The 27563-nt window shown below is 44.3% G+C and overlaps 1 protein-coding gene across 1 annotated transcript; it reads right to left on the reverse strand.

Moving 5' to 3' along the window:
* Positions 1–1927: 1927 nt before the first annotated feature.
* LOC138372987 (uncharacterized) lies at positions 1928–12402 on the reverse strand. Its single transcript, XM_069339030.1, has 10 exons — positions 11506–12402; positions 10720–11361; positions 10036–10395; positions 8708–9323; positions 8100–8590; positions 7092–7451; positions 6166–6309; positions 3290–3433; positions 2225–2368; positions 1928–2080 (listed from the first exon to the last, which is right to left on the reverse strand). The coding sequence occupies exons 1-10, from the start codon at positions 12400–12402 to the stop codon at positions 1928–1930; spliced, it is 3951 nt and encodes a 1316-aa protein (XP_069195131.1).
* Between the last annotated feature and the right edge of the window lie 15161 nt (positions 12403–27563).

Below are 27563 nucleotides of genomic sequence, written 5' to 3' on the forward strand. Positions count from 1 at the left end.
TTTCAGAGAGGACATTACTTCATTTCACAGGTAATTGACATGATTAATAAGAAATATATAAATATCTAGCGATGACAGGATATACTTTTCTACTAAGCAGTTCTCTAAACAGTTTGGTGTATTTAACTTTACGAAAAGGTTCAGAAGAAACATAGAGAGAACAGCGCTGTGAGTCATAGTTCTGTATAGTTTCCGCCACCCCCAAACAACAAGGCATTATTGGTAACCAGGAAGTATATACATTGGGTAACCAGGATGTATATACATTGGGTAACCAGGATGTATATACATTGGGTAACCAGGATGTATATACATTGGGTAACCAGGAAGTATATACATTGGGTAACCAGGAAGTATATACATTGGGTAACCAGGAAGTATATACATTGGGTAACCAGGATGTATATACATTGGGTAACCAGGATGTATATACATTGGGTAACCAGGAAGTATATACATTGGGTAACCAGGATGTATATACATTGAAACTCAGACGTGTCTACTTCGGCAGATAGAAAGTCTAAGAATATATATAATCAAACACTTTGCTTAATTGTGTATTTAATAGTTATGTAAAGTTATCAGACGACACAGAAGCTATAAAAGGTTTTCTGGGAGGAATGGGAGGCGGTACTGAGGTGTTTACAGGTGGCGATGTACCGTGGGAGAGGGAGACTGGGAGACACGCAGTTCCCGTGGTCCACGTTCAAGGGTGTCAGTGTTTATATTAAAAGCCATTACACACAGAAATCACAATAGCGTGATGCATCAAATGAACAAATCCACAAGGGCCGTGACGAGGATTCGAACCTACGTCTGAGAGCATCCCAGACGCTGCCTCAATCGACTGAGCTACGACATGGTAGCGAATCCTCGAATTATGGAATTCGAATCCTCGTCACGGCCCTTGTGGATTTGTTCATTTAAAAGCCATTGTTATATCTCCCTATTGTATTTCATATCTTTTGTCTAGCTTCCTTAGCTATTACAGGTGTTAGTGTGTATAAGTGTTTAATATTAAAGGCAGGATGTACACAGGTGTCACAGAGTAGGCATCCTGCAGTCTCGGGAGACTATGGAGTTGCGCTCTGCTGGTCGAGGCTGGCGTGCCTAGCCTGGACGCAAAGCCTAGGTAGGTCAGTATGGAGGAGAAGCTGTTACCCAAGCAGCAGGTCCCCCTCCTTCTCTACGTTGTTGGAATTTGTCACATACAACTGTAGTTAGATCAGTTTCAATCTCACCTGTCCTGTATATAGTACCGTTGTACAATGCTGAATATTTCTCTCCGAAATATTACGATGAAACGATGAAACACTGCCGGAGATGAAACGATGCAATACGATGTGTTTCATGTTTCTGAAACACTGCTGGAGCACCATTAGAGGCAATTATAGCGGTATAGTTGGCCATGATACCCACCTGACAACATCAACTTTACACCGTTGATTGTTGATACACACCAGTTGATTGACAGTTAAGAGTCGGAACCAAAGCGTCAGAGCTCAACCCCCGGTAAGCACAACTAGGTGAGTACTGCATGATGCTGTGCCGCGGGAGAACAGTGCCACCATAATGTGATGACCTGATCATCATCGCAACATTTCAGTGAAGCTCACGTACCAGAAAGTTTTCTAAAATATTTATACATTTGGGGTTTGACCCCCGTCACAGTTACATGCTGTTACTTTAAAACCTTCTACGACGTCCTCTATTTTAACATTGGTTAGTCCTGGTGTTCCTAAATTGTTGTGGTCACAAGTATACACCTTCAGGTCAATATTGTTGTGGTCAATACGCCTTCAGGTCAATATTGTTGTGGTCAGAAGTATACACCTTCAGGTCAATATTGTTGTGGTCAGAAGTATACGCCTTCAGGTCAATATTGTTGTGGTCAGAAGTATACACCTTCAGGTCAATATTGTTGTGGTCAATACGCCTTCAGGTCAATATTCCTGTGGTCAGAAGCACACGCCTTCAGGTCAATATTGTTGTGGTCAGAAGCACACGCCTTCAGGTCAATATTCCTGTGGTCAGAAGCACACGCCTTCAGGTCAATATTGTTGTGGTCAGAAGCACACGCCTTCAGGTCAATATTGTTGTGGTCAGAAGTACACACCTTCAGGTCAATATTGTTGTGGTCAGAAGTATACACCTTCAGGTCAATATTGTTGTGGTCAGAAGTATACACCTTCAGGTCAATATTGTTGTGGTCAGAAGTACACACCTTCAGGTCAATATTGTTGTGGTCAGAAGTATACACCTTCAGGTCAATATTGTTGTGGTCAGAAGTATATGCCTTCAGATCAATATTGTTGTGGTCAGAAGTATACGCCTTCAGGTCAATATTGTTGTGGTCAGAAGTATACGCCTTCAGGTCAATATTGTTGTGGTCAGAAGTATACGCCTTCAGGTCAATATTGTTGTGGTCAGAAGTATACGCCTTCAGGTCAATATTGTTGTGGTCAGAAGTATACGCCTTCAGGTCAATATTGTTGTGGTCAATACGCCTTCAGGTCAATATTGTTGTGGTCAGAAGTATACACCTTCAGGTCAATATTGTTGTGGTCAGAAGTATACGCCTTCAGGTCAATATTGTTGTGGTCAGAATTATACGCCTTCAGGTCAATATTGTTGTGGTCAATACGCCTTCAGGTCAATATTCCTGTGGTCAGAAGTATACGCCTTCAGGTCAATATTGTTGTGGTCAGAAGTATACACCTTCAGGTCAATATTGTTGTGGTCAGAAGTATACGCCTTCAGGTCAATATTGTTGTGGTCAGAAGTATACGCCTTCAGGTCAATATTGTTGTGGTCAGAAGTATACACCTTCAGGTCAATATTGTTGTGGTCAGAAGTATACGCCTTCAGGTCAATATTGTTGTGGTCAGAAGTATACACCTTCAGGTCAATATTGTTGTGGTCAGAAGTATACGCCTTCAGGTCAATATTGTTGTGGTCAGAAGTATACGCCTTCAGGTCAATATTGTTGTGGTCAATACGCCTTCAGGTCAATATTCCTGTGGTCAGAAGCACACGCCTTCAGGTCAATATTGTTGTGGTCAGAAGCACACGCCTTCAGGTCAATATTCCTGTGGTCAGAAGCACACGCCTTCAGGTCAATATTGTTGTGGTCAGAAGCACACGCCTTCAGGTCAATATTGTTGTGGTCAGAAGTACACACCTTCAGGTCAATATTGTTGTGGTCAGAAGTATACACCTTCAGGTCAATATTGTTGTGGTCAGAAGTATACACCTTCAGGTCAATATTGTTGTGGTCAGAAGTACACACCTTCAGGTCAATATTGTTGTGGTCAGAAGTATACACCTTCAGGTCAATATTGTTGTGGTCAGAAGTATATGCCTTCAGATCAATATTGTTGTGGTCAGAAGTATACGCCTTCAGGTCAATATTGTTGTGGTCAGAAGTATACGCCTTCAGGTCAATATTGTTGTGGTCAGAAGTATACGCCTTCAGGTCAATATTGTTGTGGTCAGAAGTATACGCCTTCAGGTCAATATTGTTGTGGTCAGAAGTATACGCCTTCAGGTCAATATTGTTGTGGTCAATACGCCTTCAGGTCAATATTGTTGTGGTCAGAAGTATACACCTTCAGGTCAATATTGTTGTGGTCAGAAGTATACGCCTTCAGGTCAATATTGTTGTGGTCAGAAGTATACGCCTTCAGGTCAATATTGTTGTGGTCAATACGCCTTCAGGTCAATATTCCTGTGGTCAGAAGTATACGCCTTCAGGTCAATATTGTTGTGGTCAGAAGTATACACCTTCAGGTCAATATTGTTGTGGTCAGAAGTATACGCCTTCAGGTCAATATTGTTGTGGTCAGAAGTATACGCCTTCAGGTCAATATTGTTGTGGTCAGAAGTATACACCTTCAGGTCAATATTGTTGTGGTCAGAAGTATACGCCTTCAGGTCAATATTGTTGTGGTCAGAAGTATACACCTTCAGGTCAATATTGTTGTGGTCAGAAGTATACGCCTTCAGGTCAATATTGTTGTGGTCAGAAGTATACGCCTTCAGGTCAATATTGTTGTGGTCAATACGCCTTCAGGTCAATATTCCTGTGGTCAGAAGCACACGCCTTCAGGTCAATATTGTTGTGGTCAGAAGCACACGCCTTCAGGTCAATATTCCTGTGGTCAGAAGCACACGCCTTCAGGTCAATATTGTTGTGGTCAGAAGCACACGCCTTCAGGTCAATATTGTTGTGGTCAGAAGTACACACCTTCAGGTCAATATTGTTGTGGTCAGAAGTATACACCTTCAGGTCAATATTGTTGTGGTCAGAAGTATACACCTTCAGGTCAATATTGTTGTGGTCAGAAGTATACACCTTCAGGTCAATATTGTTGTGGTCAGAAGTGTACACCTTCAGGTCAATATTGTTGTGGTCAGAAGTATATGCCTTCAGATCAATATTGTTGTGGTCAGAAGTATACGCCTTCAGGTCAATATTGTTGTGGTCAGAAGTATACGCCTTCAGGTCAATATTGTTGTGGTCAGAAGTATACGCCTTCAGGTCAATATTGTTGTGGTCAGAAGTATACGCCTTCAGGTCAATATTGTTGTGGTCAATACGCCTTCAGGTCAATATTGTTGTGGTCAGAAGTATACACCTTCAGGTCAATATTGTTGTGGTCAGAAGTATACGCCTTCAGGTCAATATTGTTGTGGTCAGAAGTATACGCCTTCAGGTCAATATTGTTGTGGTCAATACGCCTTCAGGTCAATATTCCTGTGGTCAGAAGTATACGCCTTCAGGTCAATATTGTTGTGGTCAGAAGTATACACCTTCAGGTCAATATTGTTGTGGTCAGAAGTATACGCCTTCAGGTCAATATTGTTGTGGTCAGAAGTATACGCCTTCAGGTCAATATTGTTGTGGTCAGAAGTATACACCTTCAGGTCAATATTGTTGTGGTCAGAAGTATACGCCTTCAGGTCAATATTGTTGTGGTCAGAAGTATACGCCTTCAGGTCAATATTGTTGTGGTCAGAAGTATACGCCTTCAGGTCAATATTGTTGTGGTCAGAAGTATACGCCTTCAGGTCAATATTGTTGTGGTCAGAAGTATACGCCTTCAGGTCAATATTGTTGTGGTCAATACGCCTTCAGGTCAATATTGTTGTGGTCAGAAGTATACACCTTCAGGTCAATATTGTTGTGGTCAGAAGTATACGCCTTCAGGTCAATATTGTTGTGGTCAGAAGTATACGCCTTCAGGTCAATATTGTTGTGGTCAGAAGTATACACCTTCAGGTCAATATTGTTGTGGTCAGAAGTATACGCCTTCAGGTCAATATTGTTGTGGTCAGAAGTATACGCCTTCAGGTCAATATTGTTGTGGTCAGAAGTATACGCCTTCAGGTCAATATTGTTGTGGTCAGAAGTATACGCCTTCAGGTCAATATTGTTGTGGTCAGAAGTATACGCCTTCAGGTCAATATTGTTGTGGTCAGAAGTATACGCCTTCAGGTCAATATTGTTGTGGTCAATACGCCTTCAGGTCAATATTGTTGTGGTCAGAAGTATACACCTTCAGGTCAATATTGTTGTGGTCAGAAGTATACGCCTTCAGGTCAATATTGTTGTGGTCAGAAGTATACGCCTTCAGGTCAATATTGTTGTGGTCAGAAGTATACGCCTTCAGGTCAATATTGTTGTGGTCAGAAGTATACACCTTCAGGTCAATATTGTTGTGGTCAGAAGTATACGCCTTCAGGTCAATATTGTTGTGGTCAGAAGTATACACCTTCAGGTCAATATTGTTGTGGTCAGAAGTATACGCCTTCAGGTCAATATTGTTGTGGTCAGAAGTATACGCCTTCAGGTCAATATTGTTGTGGTCAATACGCCTTCAGGTCAATATTCCTGTGGTCAGAAGCACACGCCTTCAGGTTAATATTGTTGTGGTCAGAAGCACACGCCTTCAGGTCAATATTCCTGTGGTCAGAAGCACACGCCTTCAGGTCAATATTGTTGTGGTCAGAAGCACACGCCTTCAGGTCAATATTGTTGTGGTCAGAAGTACACACCTTCAGGTCAATATTGTTGTGGTCAGAAGTATACACCTTCAGGTCAATATTGTTGTGGTCAGAAGTATACACCTTCAGGTCAATATTGTTGTGGTCAGAAGTACACACCTTCAGGTCAATATTGTTGTGGTCAGAAGTATACACCTTCAGGTCAATATTGTTGTGGTCAGAAGTAAATGCCTTCAGATCAATATTGTTGTGGTCAGAAGTATACGCCTTCAGGTCAATATTGTTGTGGTCAGAAGTATACGCCTTCAGGTCAATATTGTTGTGGTCAGAAGTATACGCCTTCAGGTCAATATTGTTGTGGTCAGAAGTATACGCCTTCAGGTCAATATTGTTGTGGACAGAAGTATACGCCTTCAGGTCAATATTGTTGTGGTCAATACGCCTTCAGGTCAATATTGTTGTGGTCAGAAGTATACACCTTCAGGTCAATATTGTTGTGGTCAGAAGTATACGCCTTCAGGTCAATATTGTTGTGGTCAGAAGTATACGCCTTCAGGTCAATATTGTTGTGGTCAATACGCCTTCAGGTCAATATTCCTGTGGTCAGAAGTATACGCCTTCAGGTCAATATTGTTGTGGTCAGAAGTATACACCTTCAGGTCAATATTGTTGTGGTCAGAAGTATACGCCTTCAGGTCAATATTGTTGTGGTCAGAAGTATACGCCTTCAGGTCAATATTGTTGTGGTCAGAAGTATACACCTTCAGGTCAATATTGTTGTGGTCAGAAGTATACGCCTTCAGGTCAATATTGTTGTGGTCAGAAGTATACACCTTCAGGTCAATATTGTTGTGGTCAGAAGCACACGCCTTCAGGTCAATATTGTTGTGGTCAGAAGTATACGCCTTCAGGTCAATATTGTTGTGGTCAGAAGTATACACCTTCAGGTCAATATTGTTGTGGTCAGAAGTATACGCCTTCAGGTCAATATTGTTGTGGTCAGAAGTATACGCCTTCAGGTCAATATTGTTGTGGTCAGAAGTATACGCCTTCAGGTCAATATTGTTGTGGTCTGAAGCACACACCTTCAGGTCAATATTGTTGTGGTCTGAAGCACACACCTTCAGGTCAATATTCCTGTGGTCAGAAGCACACGCCTTCAGGTCAATATTGTTGTGGTCAGAAGCACACACCTTCAGGTCAATATTCCTGTGGTCAGAAGCACACACCTTCAGGTCAATATTCCTGTGGTCAGAAGCACACACCTTCAGGTCAATATTCCTGTGGTCAGAAGCACACGCCTTCAGGTCAATATTCCTGTGGTCAGAAGCACACGCCTTCAGGTCAATATTGTTGTGGTCAGAAGCACACGCCTTCAGGTCAATATTCCTGTGGTCAGAAGCACACGCCTTCAGGTCAATATTGTTGTGGTCAGAAGTACACACCTTCAGGTCAATATTGTTGTGGTCAGAAGTATACACCTTCAGGTCAATATTGTTGTGGTCAGAAGTATACGCCTTCAGGTCAATATTGTTGTGGTCAGAAGTATACGCCTTCAGGTCAATATTGTTGTGGTCAGAAGTATACGCCTTCAGGTCAATATTGTTGTGGTCAGAAGCACACGCCTTCAGGTCAATATTGTTGTGGTCAGAAGCACACGCCTTCAGGTCAATATTGTTGTGGTCTGAAGCACACACCTTCAGGTCAATATTGTTGTGGTCAGAAGTATACGCCTTCAGGTCAATATTGTTGTGGTCAGAAGTATACGCCTTCAGGTCAATATTGTTGTGGTCAGAAGTACACACCTTCAGGTCAATATTGTTGTGGTCAGAAGTATACACCTTCAGGTCAATATTGTTGTGGTCAGAAGTACACACCTTCAGGTCAATATTGTTGTGGTCAGAAGTATACACCTTCAGGTCAATATTGTTGTGGTCAGAAGTATACGCCTTCAGGTCAATATTGTTGTGGTCAGAAGTATACGCCTTCAGGTCAATATTGTTGTGGTCAGAAGTATACGCTTTCAGGTCAATATTGTTGTGGTCAGAAGCACACGCCTTCAGGTCAATATTGTTGTGGTCAGAAGCACACACCTTCAGGTCAATATTGTTGTGGTCTGAAGCACACGCCTTCAGGTCAATATTGTTGTGGTCAGAAGCACACACCTTCAGGTCAATATTGTTGTGGTCTGAAGCACACACCTTCAGGTCAATATTGTTGTGGTCTGAAGCACACACCTTCAGGTCAATATTGTTGTGGTCTGAAGCACACGCCTTCAGGTCAATATTGTTGTGGTCAGAAGCACACACCTTCAGGTCAATATTGTTGTGGTCTGAAGCACACGCCTTCAGGTCAATATTGTTGTGGTCAGAAGCACACGCCTTCAGGTCAATATTGTTGTGGTCAGAAGCACACGCCTTCAGGTCAATATTGTTGTGGTCAGAAGCACACACCTTCAGGTCAATATTGTTGTGGTCTGAAGCACACGCCTTCAGGTCAATATTGTTGTGGTCAGAAGCACACGCCTTCAGGTCAATATTGTTGTGGTCAGAAGCACACGCCTTCAGGTCAATATTGTTGTGGTCTGAAGCACACGCCTTCAGGTCAATATTGTTGTGGTCAGAAGCACACGCCTTCAGGTCAATATTGTTGTGGTCAGAAGCACACACCTTCAGGTCAATATTGTTGTGGTCAGAAGCACACGCCTTCAGGTCAATATTGTTGTGGTCAGAAGCACACGCCTTCAGGTCAATATTGTTGTGGTCTGAAGCACACGCCTTCAGGTCAATATTGTTGTGGTCAGAAGCACACACCTTCAGGTCAATATTGTTGTGGTCTGAAGCACACGCCTTCAGGTCAATATTGTTGTGGTCTGAAGCACACGCCTTCAGGTCAATATTGTTGTGGTCTGAAGCACACGCCTTCAGGTCAATATTGTTGTGGTCAGAAGCACACACCTTCAGGTCAATATTGTTGTGGTCTGAAGCACACGCCTTCAGGTCAATATTGTTGTGGTCAGAAGCACACGCCTTCAGGTCAATATTGTTGTGGTCAGAAGCACACGCCTTCAGGTCAATATTGTTGTGGTCAGAAGCACACACCTTCAGGTCAATATTGTTGTGGTCTGAAGCACACGCCTTCAGGTCAATATTGTTGTGGTCAGAAGCACACGCCTTCAGGTCAATATTGTTGTGGTCAGAAGCACACGCCTTCAGGTCAATATTGTTGTGGTCAGAAGCACACACCTTCAGGTCAATATTGTTGTGGTCTGAAGCACACGCCTTCAGGTCAATATTGTTGTGGTCAGAAGCACACGCCTTCAGGTCAATATTGTTGTGGTCAGAAGTATACGCCTTCAGGTCAATATTGTTGTGGTCAATACGCCTTCAGGTCAATATTGTTGTGGTCAGAAGTATACACCTTCAGGTCAATATTGTTGTGGTCAGAAGTATACGCCTTCAGGTCAATATTGTTGTGGTCAGAAGTATACGCCTTCAGGTCAATATTGTTGTGGTCAATACGCCTTCAGGTCAATATTCCTGTGGTCAGAAGTATACGCCTTCAGGTCAATATTGTTGTGGTCAGAAGTATACACCTTCAGGTCAATATTGTTGTGGTCAGAAGTATACGCCTTCAGGTCAATATTGTTGTGGTCAGAAGTATACACCTTCAGGTCAATATTGTTGTGGTCAGAAGTATACGCCTTCAGGTCAATATTGTTGTGGTCAGAAGTATACACCTTCAGGTCAATATTGTTGTGGTCAGAAGCACACGCCTTCAGGTCAATATTGTTGTGGTCAGAAGTATACGCCTTCAGGTCAATATTGTTGTGGTCAGAAGTATACACCTTCAGGTCAATATTGTTGTGGTCAGAAGTATACGCCTTCAGGTCAATATTTTGTTTTGGTCAGAAGTATACGCCTTCAGGTCAATATTGTTGTGGTCAGAAGTATACGCCTTCAGGTCAATATTGTTGTGGTCAGAAGTATACGCCTTCAGGTCAATATTGTTGTGGTCTGAAGCACACACCTTCAGGTCAATATTGTTGTGGTCTGAAGCACACACCTTCAGGTCAATATTCCTGTGGTCAGAAGCACACGCCTTCAGGTCAATATTGTTGTGGTCAGAAGCACACACCTTCAGGTCAATATTCCTGTGGTCAGAAGCACACACCTTCAGGTCAATATTCCTGTGGTCAGAAGCACACACCTTCAGGTCAATATTCCTGTGGTCAGAAGCACACGCCTTCAGGTCAATATTCCTGTGGTCAGAAGCACACGCCTTCAGGTCAATATTGTTGTGGTCAGAAGCACACGCCTTCAGGTCAATATTCCTGTGGTCAGAAGCACACGCCTTCAGGTCAATATTGTTGTGGTCAGAAGCACACGCCTTCAGGTCAATATTGTTGTGGTCAGAAGTACACACCTTCAGGTCAATATTGTTGTGGTCAGAAGTATACACCTTCAGGTCAATATTGTTGTGGTCAGAAGTACACACCTTCAGGTCAATATTGTTGTGGTCAGAAGTATACACCTTCAGGTCAATATTGTTGTGGTCAGAAGTATACGCCTTCAGGTCAATATTGTTGTGGTCAGAAGTATACGCCTTCAGGTCAATATTGTTGTGGTCAGAAGTATACGCCTTCAGGTCAATATTGTTGTGGTCAGAAGCACACGCCTTCAGGTCAATATTGTTGTGGTCAGAAGCACACACCTTCAGGTCAATATTGTTGTGGTCTGAAGCACACGCCTTCAGGTCAATATTGTTGTGGTCAGAAGCACACACCTTCAGGTCAATATTGTTGTGGTCTGAAGCACACACCTTCAGGTCAATATTGTTGTGGTCTGAAGCACACACCTTCAGGTCAATATTGTTGTGGTCTGAAGCACACGCCTTCAGGTCAATATTGTTGTGGTCAGAAGCACACACCTTCAGGTCAATATTGTTGTGGTCTGAAGCACACGCCTTCAGGTCAATATTGTTGTGGTCAGAAGCACACACCTTCAGGTCAATATTGTTGTGGTCTGAAGCACACGCCTTCAGGTCAATATTGTTGTGGTCAGAAGCACACGCCTTCAGGTCAATATTGTTGTCAGAAGCACACGCCTTCAGGTCAATATTGTTGTCAGAAGCACACGCCTTCAGGTCAATATTGTTGTGGTCAGAAGCACACACCTTCAGGTCAATATTGTTGTGGTCTGAAGCACACGCCTTCAGGTCAATATTGTTGTGGTCAGAAGCACACGCCTTCAGGTCAATATTGTTGTGGTCAGAAGCACACGCCTTCAGGTCAATATTGTTGTGGTCTGAAGCACACGCCTTCAGGTCAATATTGTTGTGGTCAGAAGCACACGCCTTCAGGTCAATATTGTTGTGGTCAGAAGCACACACCTTCAGGTCAATATTGTTGTGGTCAGAAGCACACGCCTTCAGGTCAATATTGTTGTGGTCAGAAGCACACGCCTTCAGGTCAATATTGTTGTGGTCAGAAGCACACACCTTCAGGTCAATATTGTTGTGGTCTGAAGCACACGCCTTCAGGTCAATATTGTTGTGGTCTGAAGCACACGCCTTCAGGTCAATATTGTTGTGGTCAGAAGCACACGCCTTCAGGTCAATATTGTTGTGGTCAGAAGCACACACCTTCAGGTCAATATTGTTGTGGTCAGAAGCACACACCTTCAGGTCAATATTGTTGTGGTCTGAAGCACACGCCTTCAGGTCAATATTGTTGTGGTCAGAAGCACACGCCTTCAGGTCAATATTGTTGTGGTCAGAAGCACACGCCTTCAGGTCAATATTGTTGTGGTCAGAAGCACACACCTTCAGGTCAATATTGTTGTGGTCTGAAGCACACGCCTTCAGGTCAATATTGTTGTGGTCAGAAGCACACGCCTTCAGGTCAATATTGTTGGGGTCAGAAGCACACGCCTTCAGGTCAATATTGTTGTGGTCAGAAGCACACACCTTCAGGTCAATATTGTTGTGGTCTGAAGCACACGCCTTCAGGTCAATATTGTTGTGGTCAGAAGCACACGCCTTCAGGTCAATATTGTTGTGGTCAGAAGCACACACCTTCAGGTCAATATTGTTGTGGTCTGAAGCACACGCCTTCAGGTCAATATTGTTGTGGTCAGAAGCACACGCCTTCAGGTCAATATTGTTGTGGTCTGAAGCACACACCTTCAGGTCAATATTGTTGTGGTCTGAAGCACACACCTTCAGGTCAATATTCCTGTGGTCAGAAGCACACACCTTCAGGTCAATATGGTTGTGGTCTGAAGCACACACCTTCAGGTCAATATGGTTGTGGTCTGAAGCACACACCTTCAGGTCAATATGGTTGTGGTCTGAAGCACACACCTTCAGGTCAAGATCTGTCTCAGAGCACAGCATCCCTGGCTCTTTTGTTTACATCAATATATTATAAGAAATACAGCCTGACAAACTTACTCTAACCATTAACTCATCATGACAACTTACAAAGTATTAACTTTACTTACTAAGGTATTAATAATCTTAACTCTACTTACCAAGGCAATAACTCATCTTGATTCTACTTACCAAGGTATTACATAATTCTAATTTTAATAGAACACAATCAATAAAAAAAATAGATTAAAGTAGACCTCAATCCGAAACTTAACAACCTGAATATACACACAAAATCCTAATTTCCTCAGGATGCATCAAACATTTACCTCAATCATGATATCTTTGTTAACATTTACTGAAACGTTTGGGCACTCCGAAGCACAACGATGCTTATAACAACAACAACAACACTTATATTGTGAGGTTTCCTTGCTCGCAAACTGTTTAATAATTGTTAACAAAGCCGCCATGATTAATGTAAGTTGTACAGGGCTCGTCAATGTATGCTAAATGCTTGACGAATCATCGCCTTGAGTGTTCCGCCTGACTCGAGTCCAACCCGCTCTTACGCCAGCCAGCCCGTTCCCTTAAGTTGCCACTCCGTACAAAATCCAACCTTCTACCCTATCCATAATGCACGACCTCACACCCCCCGACCCAACGTGTGGAGGCCGGTCCATCAAGTAGTCATCAGTTGTGAGTCGTGTGTGTAAAGCGTGTTTCATTCATAAACAGTCTGGGTTTGGCGGGTGCATGGAATGGGCTTTGTTTATGAGGACGGGTAGTACAGTCAGGTGTGTAAATTGGTGTGACGGACATCTGAATCCCCTGACGCAGTCCCGGGAGCGAGTCGTATCTGAAACAGATTCGTGTCATTATGACTGAAGCAACAAAACTGCTTCCACTTTTACTGTGTGAAGCAAGATAAGTTCGTGAATCTACTTATGAAGAAAGATAAGTTCGTGAATCTACTTATGAAGAAAGATAAGTTCGTGAATCTACTTATGAAGAAAGATAAGTTCGTGAATCTACTTATGAAGAAAGATAAGTTCGTGAATCTACTTATGAAGAAAGATAAGTTCGTGAATCTACTTATGAAGCAAGATAAGTTAACGTATATAGTTATGAAGCAAGGAGTCTGGTATCATTATGTCTCATTGTAAGAAGGCACAAGTGAAACAAAAACTCCCATGGGTGTTTTAACTCAGGATAATTATAACTCAGTGGATAAAATCATTAAAAATCAGAATACTTAATTCATGAGTTATTATGAGTTCCTAAATTTGTATTCGCACGATTAAGCTATGATTAGAGAATAACATCTCACATTAACTTACAATGATGAACTACACTGATACTATTGAATTCATATATGACTTAATCTTAGAATGACGGCTTGCATGGATAATATATATATATATATATATATATATATATATATATATATATATATATATATATATATATATATATATATATATATGTATATATATTCAATTTACGATCACGAAGCACTGATCATTTGTAACACCAAACAGTCTAGTGTTGACAATCCTAGTATTACTTAAGACTGAGAAGCATTATATTCAGTATAAATTTCTAAGGTCAGGGAATAATAACCCTTCATAGCTGAACATAAGATTTAAGGTTTTTGAGAAGAGGAAATAAGATATAAAATAAGAGAGGATGGGAAAGATTATATAAGAACATAAGAACAAAGATAACAGCAGAAGGCCTATTGGCCCATACGAGGCAGCTCCTACTTATAACTACCCAATCGACTTGAGAATGGCATCATCCATCCACGAGGCTAACCATAGCCCGTGCTTCTTGCCCTGCTCCTGTGCCAGGTAAGTTACGGGCTCACCATAGCCCGTGCTTCTTGCCCCGCTCCTGTGCCAGGTAAGTTACGGGCTCACCATAGCCCGCGCTACTTGGAACTTGTTCCGAGTAGCTGAATCTATAACAACAACAACATTGAGAATGGTCCAGGACGGACCGAAACGTCGTCGTCCCTTCACCTTCTAGTGTGTGGTCTGGTCATCACCCAATCCCACATATATACATGTCCAACCCACGTTTGAAACAATCGAGGGACCCCACCAAAACAATCGAGGGCCCCCCCACCCCCATAATATAAAAACAATTGTATTATCAAGCTAGAAAGACTTGTATAAAAAGGACATTAAAATAGAATTAGCGAGCATAGATTGCAAAGGAATCAAAGTCAAATCTAAATTTTTCTCAAAAGTGACAGGACAGTGCTATTCATAACTGTCAGGGCATTTAATTCAAGAAAAACTTGGCTGTCTCCTCACAGGTGGACAAATTTATAGATGAAACGACTTTAAACTAGTCATTCATCGACAAGAAGTTAGCAACCACTAAAAAGAACTATAGTCAAACAAGTCCCCCAGGCTTTGATAACATTTTTCATGGGACTCTAAATAATGCAAGGTGACGCTAAGCAAATCTCTGTGATACGTATTCAATAAATCATTAGAGATGGTCACTATTCCATGGCTTTGAAGGTTGAAAATGAAGTATCAATTTTTAAATAGGGAGGCCAGTAATTGGCCTCCAACTTTTGTCCGCTTGTTTAATGTCAATTGTGGGGAGAATTGTTTGTAGAAATAATTCCAAATACCATATATATTCTCCTCACAAATACAAAAATTAATACGACATAAATAGCCTTTACAAAAGGATAATTAAGCTTGCCACTTTTAACATCCTTCCTTTCACACATCCTTGAAGCAGCAGACTGATAAGGTTTACGAGATAATATACCTGGAGCCACAAGGGCCGTGACGAGGATTCGAACCTGCGTCCGGGAGCACTGCCTTAATCGACTGAGCTACGACAGGGTTAAAAAGAGTTGAAGCCGAAGTTCTACTGAACTTCTTTTAACCCTGTCTTAGCTCAGTCGATTAAGGCAGTGTCTGGGATGCTCCCGGACGCAGGTTCGAATCCTCGTCACGGCCCTTGTGGATTCCTTCATTTGATGCATCACGTTAGCGTGATCTCTGTGTGTCATATACCCGGACTTTATAGTCCGGCTTTTGACACTGATCCACACAAGAGCACCGTCTGATGGGCTGAGGTGGAAGGTACTGGCGGGGACCTCTACAACAGTCCCGTGGAGAGTACCTTGAGGTACTTCCATGGGGTAAATCTATATTTGTACGATCGTGAGCATAGTTAAAAAAAATACTATCTTATCAGGAGGATGAGTTGTCAGTAATGATTGAGATTATTTAACGGGGTTAATGTTCTACGACAGCTAACTACATGTTGTTGGATGAGTTGAGTGTGGTCACCCGGGTCGTTACTCCTCGTTTATAATGTATAGCTCGCAGCTCTAAGTGGAATGAAATATTTGTTTTCTTAATTCATCTCTCTCTCTCTCTCTCTCTCTCTCTCTCTCTCTCTCTCTCTCTCTCTCTCTCTCTCTCTCTCTCCCTCTCTCTCTCTCTCTCTCTCTCTCTCTCTCTCTCTTTCACTCTCTTTCTCTCTCTCTCTCTTTCCCCCTCCCTCTCTCTCTCTCTCTCTCTCTCTCTCCCCCTCCCTCTCTCTCTCTCTCCCCCTCCCTCTCTCTCTCTCTCCCCCTCCCTCTCTCTCTCTCTTTCTTTCTCTCTCTCTCCCTCTCTCTCTCTCTCCCCCTCCCTCTCTCTCTCTCTCTCTCTCTCTCTCTCTCTCTCTCTCTCTCTCTCTCTCTTTCTCTCTCTCTCTCTCTCTCTCTCTCTCTCTCTCTCTCTCTCTCTCTCTCTCTCTCTCACTCTCTCTTTCTCTCTCTCTCTCTCTCTCTCTCTCTCTCTCTCTCTCTCTCTCTCTCTCTCTCTCTCTGTCTTTCTTTAATATTGATGTAATTTTTGCACTCCTTTGAATGTCGGATTCAGAGGATATTTTGGCCAAGTTTTTGTTAACCAAAACATCGTAAAGCTGCGTGAAGCAAGGGTCAATTCAACATGTGCCAAACCTGTACCTTAGTCGTATGAAACATTTAGTCAAATATTAACAAAGTTAACCAAAACCTGGCAGGTTTTGGTTAACCTGCCAGATATAAACAAGAGATAAATCGACATGGGTTTCTCGTGATTAACGTGATTAACTCGTTACATATATATTACCCAGATAATTACGTTGTGTATAAAGGTGGTGGGCGTGTGGAGGGAGCATTAGCCTGGGAGGGCCATCCACCACGGGACGGTGGGGACCCTAAGCTGCTGTCCTCATTATCCAAATCCTAGTTCCCTCGTACGTGAAATATAGAGGAATGTATCCACGAACAACTGTCTGCTCTCTCTCTCTCTCTCCCACACTCATCCCCCTCACTATATATATTGCCCCCCCCCCACACACATATGCCCTCCTGCGTCCCCCCCCACACACACACATATGCCCTCCTGCGTCCCCCCCCACACAACCCCTTCTGCATCCCCCCCACACATCCCCTAACCCCCCCCCCCCCCTGTATAGAGAGCCCCGAGCCCCTCCTCACTGGTTATATACTAATGTAATAGGACAGGCGATCCCTCCAGAGTGCCTGCGAGGTGGTGGCTGGCACTGAGGGCCACCAGAGGCCACCGGGGCCACGCGAGGCCTCATGATACTTGATATCAATCTCACTCATTTGGTCACCTCGCCGACAAGCTGGGCGAGCGTGGTCGACATGGCTAAAGTTCATTTGGGTCTTGCAAACATTTGTTGCCCTTAACTGTGTAAAATCCCACAGGTGGAGTTGTAGTGGTCTGAGGCAGCGCGCGCGGCAAGTGCCTCGCCCCGCACGCCCACCGCAGGAGACTCGACCTTATGGACCGGGCAGCGTTGGACTGTCCTCCCCGGAGGGCATCATATATCAGCAGTAAATCAGCTGTGAATCCTTTGCCGGCAGTTAGTGGGGCAATTAGATCACGGCTGCCACGCTGCGCGATAATGAAGAGAAAAGGCGGCCACTTTCTATGGAAATGCTTCCCTTGACGAGTAACTTGTGGATGACTCACGCGGCTAGTGGAGACGCCCAGGTGCCACGCTCAGTGCCACACGCCCAGGTGCCAGGCTCAGTGCCACACGCCCAGGTGCCACGCTCAGTGCCACACGCCCAGGTGCCACGCTCAGTGCCAGACGTCCAGGTGCCAGGCTCAGTGCCAGACGCCCAGGTGCCAGGCTCAGTGCCAAACGTCCAGGTGCCAGGCTCAGTGCCAGACGCCCAGCGTGGGGCGACAGGTTGCACTGGTAGGGGTGCCAGACAGTCCTGGATAGGGGGAGGGGGGAGAGGGTATATGAAGAGTTTCAGTGTATGAGACATAAATATAGGATATTTAGACAGTTATTAGGGTGTGAATACGATACTGCTCACGGTGGGGGGAAATTAGTTCATTCAGGATGTATATGACGCAAGCGGAGGGAGGGTGGGAGGTGTTCCTTGACTGGGTGGGACGTGGGCGGGACGTGGGTGGGACGTGGGTGGGACGCCGGCGGGATGTGGACGGGGTCAAGTGTACAGTTAGGGTGGGCTTTGGGAGGTTAGGTTGGTGGGTGTAGCGGGTGTAGATGGATAGGGTGTGTAGCGGGTGTAGATGGATAGGGTGAATGAGGGTGAGTGAGGCCGGTCATAAATGGGTGGAGCGACACGTTTGAGACGCGACGTAGATGGGTTATGGGGAAGGGTGGGCCGTGGGGGCGGGACCTTGCAGTAGATGCTACCATATAGTGTTCTAGTGAATGCATTAAAGGTTTATCACAGAGTTTACAATCTGAGTATTCTGGTAGTGGCTCAGCCTCACTAACCTGCCAGATGTGTCTATAGCCAAGGCGAATTCGCGCAATGACTACATCACATTGCCTGGTCCGGTTACTGTGCTGACCATACAAATACCAATTATTACAAAACTTGTCATAACTTTTAATACTGCAGCTTTCAGGTCTCTGGGCATTTCTTAGTTCTTCTAAATCTGAATTAATTTCTTTAATTTGTATGTTTCTAATAACTGCATTAGATAGTCCAAAGTCATAATCAATGTTTTCTTTCCTACAAGTCTCATTGGCCAATTGATCTACAAAGTCATGTTTTCCAACTCCAACTTGGGATGGGATCCGCACAAATTTTATACAAGAGTTATTATCATTGGCAAAAATTACATTCCATTTAATATTACAAGCTCCTTCCGACATACATTATGATGGGTTATTTAAGGACTGCAGAGCACTTTTAGGGTCACAGAAAATAACTCCACCACCATTGAGCCTAAGGTATTCAGTGGTTAGATAAATGCCCAATAGCTCGGTCTGTGTCGTGCTTGCCCAGTTGTTCAAACTGGTGCACTATTTCACACCCAAGTTACCCGGGGCCTCCGCCAATGAAGGTACCCGCGGGATACAAAGAGACGGCGCTTAATAGCGTCCCGACTAATCCCAAGTTGGCTCCTGTTTTCCTCCCGTGAATTCGTTTTTCCTCAAACTTCCCCTCGTGTGCATACTGGGAATAAATATTTCATGTGTTGCCGGCGGGCGAGGCAGGCAGAAGTTCTCCAGCCTCGCCGCTCCCATACTTCCCCCCTGACCCCCACCCACCCACCCCGCCCCTTCCAACCCCTCCGACGTTCATCCTGGGAAAAAGATGCATATCTAACTTTCTGTGGACGAAGGATACATATTTTTCTGTAAGTCTCTCTGGTCGCGTGCAGTTGCATGGGAAATAAATATCTAAAAAAAAATTACATGCGCTTAATTTAAGTTTGTGAAACAATGAAATTTACTTGCAAGCGGTGGCATGAGGTAGCGATAACCAGGGTCAATATGACTTACCAATTGTCATAGGCAATTGTGAAGATATTATATATATATATATATATATATATATATATATATATATATATATATATATATATATATATATATATATATATATATAAAACATATCTACCTCGCAGTATAGCTAAGGGAGGCGGGGCAGCCACCTTCAGGGAGACCCAGAAAACCAACAAGTACAGGGACCAAGAACATTGTTTCAGGTTGGTGCCGATAGGCTCTGAGACCCTGGGGCCCCTGGGGGTAACTGTGCACTTAAGTTCCTAAAGGAGGTGGGTGAGGAACTCATTGGGAAAACTAAAGACTCAAGAGCGGCCAGTTTCCCGTTCCAGCGCCTGAGTGTCGCGGTCCAGAGAGGAAATGCGTGCTGCAGGCACAAATAGGCGAGTGCAAACAGGTAAACAGACAAACCCACACCCACAAAAGCATCAGTGACTGGGAACTCACAGCTGGGAGTGGCGAGGAAGACACTCGCCACTCGTCCTGGGAGAAATATCTCACTTAAAGAAGCGGCTCAATTTAAAACCCATTCGAGTTCAAAATTTCGGACATTAATTCCACTCCTTCATTCACAAACTGTTAATTTCTCGGCGCAATCCAGGCCGTCACAAACTTTTGTTTCTTATTAATGGTCTCTATTTCGTCTGGATGGAGTTCCTTGGCCGCCCATTTATAAAGTCCACTCCACGCTTTTTAAGTCTCCTTTTGTTTCTGTGTGTGTATTTGTATTATATCATATATATATATATATATATATATATATATATATATATATATATATATATATATATATATATATATATATATATAGTTATATATATATATATATATAACTGAAAACTCACACCCCAGAAGTGACTCGAACCCATACTCCCAGGAGCCACGCAACTGGTATGTACAAGACGCCTTAATCCACTTGACCATCACGACCGGACATAATGAGGTGATAGCCGAGGCTATTTGAACCACCCCACCGCCGGCACTCGGATAGTAATCTTGGGCATAGCATTTTACCAAATCACCTCATTCTTTGGGGCACACGTGAGGAACACAAATGCGAACAAGCCTGAATGGTCCCCAGGACAATATGCAACTGAAAACTCACACCCCAGAAGTGACTCGAACCCATACTCCCAGGAGCCACGCAACTGGTATGTACAAGACGCCTTAATCCACTTGACCATCACGACCGGACATAATGAGGTGATAGCCGAGGCTATTTGAACCACCCCACCGCCGGCACTCGGATAGTAATCTTGGGCATAGCATTTTACCAAATCACCTCATTCTTTGGGGCACACGTGAGGAACACAAATGCGAACAAGCCTGAATGGTCCCCAGGACAATATGCAACTGAAAACTCACACCCCAGAAGTGACTCGAACCCATACTCCCAGGAGCCACGCAACTGGTATGTACAAGACGCCTTAATCCACTTGACCATCACGACCGGACATAATGAGGTGATAGCCGAGGCTATTTGAACCACCCCACCGCCGGCACTCGGATAGTAATCTTGGGCATAGCATTTTACCAAATCACCTCATTCTTTGGGGCACACGTGAGGAACACAAATGCGAACAAGCCTGAATGGTCCCCAGGACAATATGCAACTGAAAACTCACACCCCAGAAGTGACTCGAACCCATACTCCCAGGAGCCACGCAACTGGTATGTACAAGACGCCTTAATCCACTTGACCATCACGACCGGACATAATGAGGTGATAGCCGAGGCTATTTCAACCACCCCACCGCCGGCACTCGGATAGTAATCTTGGGCATAGCATTTTACCAAATCACCTCATTCTTTGGGGCACACGTGAGGAACACAAATGCGAACAAGCCTGAATGGTCCCCAGGACAATATGCAACTGAAAACTCACACCCCAGAAGTGACTCGAACCCATACTCCCAGGAGCCACGCAACTGGTATGTACAAGACGCCTTAATCCACTTGACCATCACGACCGGACATAATGAGGTGATAGCCGAGGCTATTTGAACCACCCCACCGCCGGCACTCGGATAGTAATCTTGGGCATAGCATTTTACCAAATCACCTCATTCTTTGGGGCACACGTGAGGAACACAAATGCGAACAAGCCTGAATGGTCCCCAGGACAATATGCAACTGAAAACTCATACCCCAGAAGTGACTCGAACCCATACTCCCAGGAGCCACGCAACTGGTATGTACAAGACGCCTTAATCCACTTGACCATCACGACCGGACATAATGAGGTGATAGCCGAGGCTATTTGAACCACCCCACCGCCGGCACTCGGATAGTAATCTTGGGCATAGCATTTTACCAAATCACCTCATTCTTTGGGGCACACGTGAGGAACACAAATGCGAACAAGCCTGAATGGTCCCCAGGACAATATGCAACTGAAAACTCACACCCCAGAAGTGACTCGAACCCATACTCCCAGGAGCCACGCAACTGGTATATACAAGACGCCTTAATCCACTTGACCATCACGACTGGACATAATGAGGTGATAGCCGAGGCTATTTGAACCACCCCACCGCCGGCACTCGGATAGTAATCTTGGGCATAGCATTTTACCAAATCACCTCATTCTTTGGGGCACACGTGAGGAACACAAATGCGAACAAGCCTGAATGGTCCCCAGGACAATATGCAACTGAAAACTCACACCCCAGAAGTGACTCGAACCCATACTCCCAGGAGCCACGCAACTGGTATGTACAAGACGCCTTAATCCACTTGACCATCACGACCGGACATAATGAGGTGATAGCCGAGGCTATTTGAACCACCCCACCGCCGGCACTCGGATGGGGTGGTTCAAATAGCCTCGGCTATCACCTCATTATGTCCGGTCGTGATGGTCAAGTGGATTAAGGCGTCTTGTACATACCAGTTGCGTGGCTCCTGGGAGTATGGGTTCGAGTCACTTCTGGGGTGTGAGTTTTCAGTTGCATATTGTCCTGGGGACCATTCAGGCTTGTTCGCATTTGTGTTCCTCACGTGTGCCCCAAAGAATGAGGTGATTTGGTAAAATGCTATGCCCAAGATTACTATCCGAGTGCCGGCGGTGGGGTGGTTCAAATAGCCTCGGCTATCACCTCATTATGTCCGGTCGTGATGGTCAAGTGGATTAAGGCGTCTTGTACATACCAGTTGCGTGGCTCCTGGGAGTATGGGTTCGAGTCACTTCTGGGGTGTGAGTTTTCAGTTGCATATTGTCCTGGGGACCATTCAGGCTTGTTCGCATTTGTGTTCCTCACGTGTGCCCCAAAGAATGAGGTGATTTGGTAAAATGCTATGCCCAAGATTACTATCCGAGTGCCGGCGGTGGGGTGGTTCAAATAGCCTCGGCTATCACCTCATTATGTCCGGTCGTGATGGTCAAGTGGATTAAGGCGTCTTGTACATACCAGTTGCGTGGCTCCTGGGAGTATGGGTTCGAGTCACTTCTGGGGTGTGAGTTTTCAGTTGCATATTGTCCTGGGGACCATTCAGGCTTGTTCACATATATATATATATATATATATATATATATATATATATATATATATATATATATATATATATATATATATATATATATATATATATATATGTTGTTGAATATGACCGAAAAGGTAAGATTAATAATTCTAACACGAATCTTCTCAATATTTCTTACGTTTTTCTTCACTGTCGAGGGTAATTGAAAAATTAACTCTCCAAAATTCATTCTTTTATTTTTGGTCTGACGCCTGAACGCGTTTCGTAATGCTTTATATACATATAGCATTACGTATATTACGTATATATTGCGTTGTATATATAATGCTATACATGCAACCTATATATACATATATAGGGTTGACGGCGCATTATCTCTGAAGTGTTGCACGTGTGGAAAATGAATAAACAAATGTATGTTATATTATATTATATTAATTAATATTAATTTTCTTCTATCAGTAATTACTGTCTTGGTCTGTGATTTGTATTGTGTGTGACGTCTTCGCTGTGGGTCCCATGAACAAAATCATTTAACTATCTTATTGAACAAAATAGTTCCATCGTAACGGTTTTAACCTGATTAACTTGCACATCCTCTTATAACCTTCCCCTCGTCCTATCCCACATCCTTATCCTGATCCCTTCCCAGTGCTATATAGTCGTAATGGCTTGGCGCTTCCCCCTGATAGTTCCCTCCCCCTCCCCTATAACAAGGCAGGAAGAAGCAGGGAAACTCTCCAAGCATCCCTAATGGTCGGGGGACAAATCCCAGGTCTCGACACTATAGGGGCGAGAAACTCCGAGTGTTCATCCCTTAAGCCTGACAATCGTTTTGCAGCAGTGAGCGCGACTCTATCCTCTTCCAGAGGGATTTGATCGCCTTATGTTGCGTCGGGTTTCCCCTCAAGACGTGGAGAAAGACGCATTACCATTAGCGACGCATTACTGAGACGAGAGACGTGCATAGACGAATCTGGCGATCAGATTCGCTGCACATATCTGCTATGTATATTTCAGGATGCCAATTTAGTCAATTATCCCGCAGTTCTGAGCGTCAACAAGTGACATTCTTGAGGTTATCTTGAGATGATTTCGGGGCTTTAGTGTCCCCGCGGCCCGGTCCTCGACCAGGCCTCCACCCCCAGGAAGCAGCCCGTGACAGCTGACTAACTCCCAGGTACCTATTTACTGCTAGGTAACAGGGGCATTCAGGGTGAAAGAAACTTTGCCCATTTGTTTCTGCCTCGTGCGGGAATCGAACCCGCGCCACAGAATTACGAGTCCTGCGCGCTATCCACCAGGCTACGAGGCCCCTCTCATTGAATCCAACCTTAACACATTTCAAAAATAATATCGATACTCACAGAAATCACAATAGTGTGATGCATCAAATGAACAAATCCACAAGGGGTCGTGATGAGGATTCGAACCTGAGCTACGATCATTTGGTAGCTCAGTCGATTAAGGCAGCGTCTGGGATGCTCCCGGACGCAGGTTCGAATCCTCGGCACGGCCCTTGTGGATTTATTCATTTGTGTGACATCGATTCATTTTTTTCCACTTATTACTTAAATTGCAAACAATTATTAGTAAGAATATAAAAGGGGTCAAGCATTAAAGATCTTACTCCTTGAAAGCGGCGTTAATTTCTGGCAATCCGCCCACAAAGAGGCCGACAAAGAGGCCGACAAAGAGGATTAAGTCCTTCCCCGCGCCGGGACCCCCCCCCCCCCCGACCCGGCGACACCACTCAAGAATTTATTGGGCTGTCGGGACCACCAACAACAAGAAGAGGTTTGTGGTCGAGGCGGGAGAGAGAAGTGAGGTGTTGGAGGCGTAAGCGAAGGCCAGGAACCAGGCAGGAATGATGGATAATGAAAGTGTATTAAGGACAAGCAAGAGTTAGCTTGAGATAAGGACATGGAGGTTAAAACAGTCACAGGAATAAAGACGCGAATGTAGAAAGGTTTCATATATATATATATATATATATATATGTTTATATATAACGTGTTCTTGTTCTTCCAGGTACATGTCGTGTTCTTCCAGGTACGTGCCGTGTTCTTCCAGGTACATGTCGTGTTCTTCCAGGTACGTGCCGTGTTCTTCCAGGTACATGTCGTGTTCTTCCAGGTACGTGTCGTGTTCTTCCAGGTATGTGTCGTGTTCTTCCAGGTACGTGTCGTGTTCTTCCAGGTATGTGTCGTGTTCTTCCAGGTATGTGTCGTGTTCTTCCAGGTACATGTCGTGTTCTTCCAGGTACATGTCGTGTTCTTCCAGGTACGTGTCGTGTTCTTCCAGGTACGTGTCGTGTTCTTCCAGGTACGTGTCGTGTTCTTCCAGGTACATGTCGTGTTCTTCCAGGTATGTGTCGTGTTCTTCCAGGTACGTGTCGTGTTCTTCCAGGTACATGTCGTGTTCTTCCAGGTACGTGTCGTGTTCTTCCAGGTACGTGTCGTGTTCTTCCAGGTACGTGTCGTGTTCTTCCAGGTACGTGTCGTGTTCTTCCAGGTACGTGTCGTGTTCTTCCAGGTACGTGTCGTGTTCTTCCAGGTACGTGTCGTGTTCTTCCAGGTACATGTCGTGTTCTTCCAGGTACGTGTCGTGTTCTTCCAGGTACGTGTCGTGTTCTTCCAGGTACATGTCGTGTTCTTCCAGGTACGTGTCGTGTTCTTCCAGGTACATGTCGTGTTCTTCCAGGTACGTGTCGTGTTCTTCCAGGTATGTGTCGTGTTCTTCCAGGTATGTGTCGTGTTCTTCCAGGTACATGTCGTGTTCTTCCAGGTACATGTCGTGTTCTTCCAGGTACGTGTCGTGTTCTTGAGGCTACTACTACTATGGTTTACCTGGACAACCAAAAAAAACTGTTCCAAGTTTTAAGAGTTGTTTAAGCTATGTCTAACCTCCTGCTTGTCCCATGACCGAGTAAGGTGAAGTAAATAAACTACAGTGATGTCATCAGATCACTACAGTGATGTCATCAGATCACTACAGTGATGTCATCAGATCACTACAGTGATGTCATCAGATCACTACAGTGATGTCATCTGATCACTACAGTGATGTCATCAGATCACTACAGTGATGTCATCAGATCACTACAGTGATGTCATCTGATCACTACAGTGATGTCATCAGATCACTACAGTGATGTCATCAGATCACTACAGTGATGTCATCAGATCACTACAGTGATGTCATCAGATCACTTCAGTGATGTCATCAGATCACTACAGTGATGTCATCAGATCACTACAGTGATGTCATCAGATCACTACAGTGATGTCATCAGATCACTACAGTGATGTCATCAGATCACTACAGTGATGTCATCAGATCACTACAGTGATGTCATCAGATCACTACAGTGATGTCATCAGATCACTACAGTGATGTCATCAGATCACTACAGTGATGTCATCAGATCACTACCCTGCAGGTAAATCAGATCACTACCCTGCAGGTAAATCAGATCACTATCCTACAGGTAAATCAGATCACTACCCTACAGGTAAATCAGATCACAACCCTACAGGTAAATCAGATCACTACTCTGCAGGTAAATCAGATCACTACCCTGCAGGTAAATCAGATCACTACCCTGCAGGTAAATCAGATCACTACTCTGCAGGTAAATCAGATCACTACCCTGCAGGTAAATCAGATCACTACCCTGCAGGTAAATCAGATCACTACCCTGCAGGTAAATCAGATCACTACCCTGCAGGTAAATCAGATCACTACCCTGCAGGTAAATCAGATCACTATCCTGCAGGTAAATCAGATCACTATCCTGCAGGTAAATCAGATCACTATCCTGCAGGTAAATCAGATCACTATCCTGCAGGTAAATCAGATCACTACCCTGCAGGTAAATCAGATCACTATCCTGCAGGTAAATCAGATCACTATCCTGCAGGTAAATCAGATCACTACCCTGCAGGTAAATCAGATCACTATCCTGCAGGTAAATCAGATCACTATCCTGCAGGTAAATCAGATCACTACCCTGCAGGTAAATCAGATCACTATCCTGCAGGTAAATCAGATCACTACCCTGCAGGTAAATCAGATCACTATCCTGCAGGTAAATCAGATCACTATCCTGCAGGTAAATCAGATCACTATCCTGCAGGTAAATCAGATCACTATCCTGCAGGTAAATCAGATCACTATCCTGCAGGTAAATCAGATCACTATCCTGCAGGTAAATCAGATCACTACCCTGCAGGTAAATCAGATCACTATCCTGCAGGTAAATCAGATCACTACCCTGCAGGTAAATCAGATCACTATCCTGCAGGTAAATCAGATCACTACCCTGCAGGTAAATTACAACTTACTAATTCACCACAAATGTAAACTGTCGCCCTAGTAGAACGTTAACGTGTCCAGTTCTTGAACCCATTAATTGTGGCATTCTGATAATTAAGCCAAACTAACCCAAACTGTTAATCTCTGTAACTAGCTGATCACGGTAGTAAGTTGCTTAGCCAGACGAATATTGGGGTTCAGTTCCTGAGCCCATTATGTGCCTCTGTAACCTTTATCACTACCACTCACAGGATGGGTTTGGGGTCCACTACCACTCACAGGATGGGTTTGGGGTCCACTACCACTCACTGGATGGGTTTGGGGTTCACTACCACTCACAGGATGGGTTTGGGGTTCACTACCACTCACAGGATGGGTTTGGGGTCCACTACCACTCACAGGATGGGTTTGGAGTCCACTACCACTCACAGGATGGGTTTGGGGTCCACTACCACTCACAGGATGGGTTTGGGGTCCACTACCACTCACAGGATGGGTTTGGGGTTCACTACCACTCACAGGATGGGTTTGGGGTTCACTACCACTCACAGGATGGGTTTGGGGTTCACTAC

This window comes from Procambarus clarkii, chromosome 40, assembly GCF_040958095.1.
Source record: "Procambarus clarkii isolate CNS0578487 chromosome 40, FALCON_Pclarkii_2.0, whole genome shotgun sequence".
NCBI lineage: Eukaryota > Metazoa > Arthropoda > Malacostraca > Decapoda > Cambaridae > Procambarus > Procambarus clarkii.

What these genes read in the sequence shown, in the direction of transcription:
- LOC138372987 (XM_069339030.1), bottom strand. Translation starts at nt 12,402, where the DNA reads ATGCTGTGCTCTGAGACAGATCTTGACCTGAAGGTGTGTGCTTCAGAC. An exon ending in ACAACAATATTGACCTGAAG is followed by an intron (nt 10,396 to 10,719) that starts GTGTGTGCTTCT and finishes ATTGACCTGAAG; the next exon opens with GCGTGTGCTTCTGACCACAA. An exon ending in ACAACAATATTGACCTGAAG is followed by an intron (nt 2,081 to 2,224) that starts GTGTGTACTTCT and finishes ATTGACCTGAAG; the next exon opens with GCGTGTGCTTCTGACCACAA.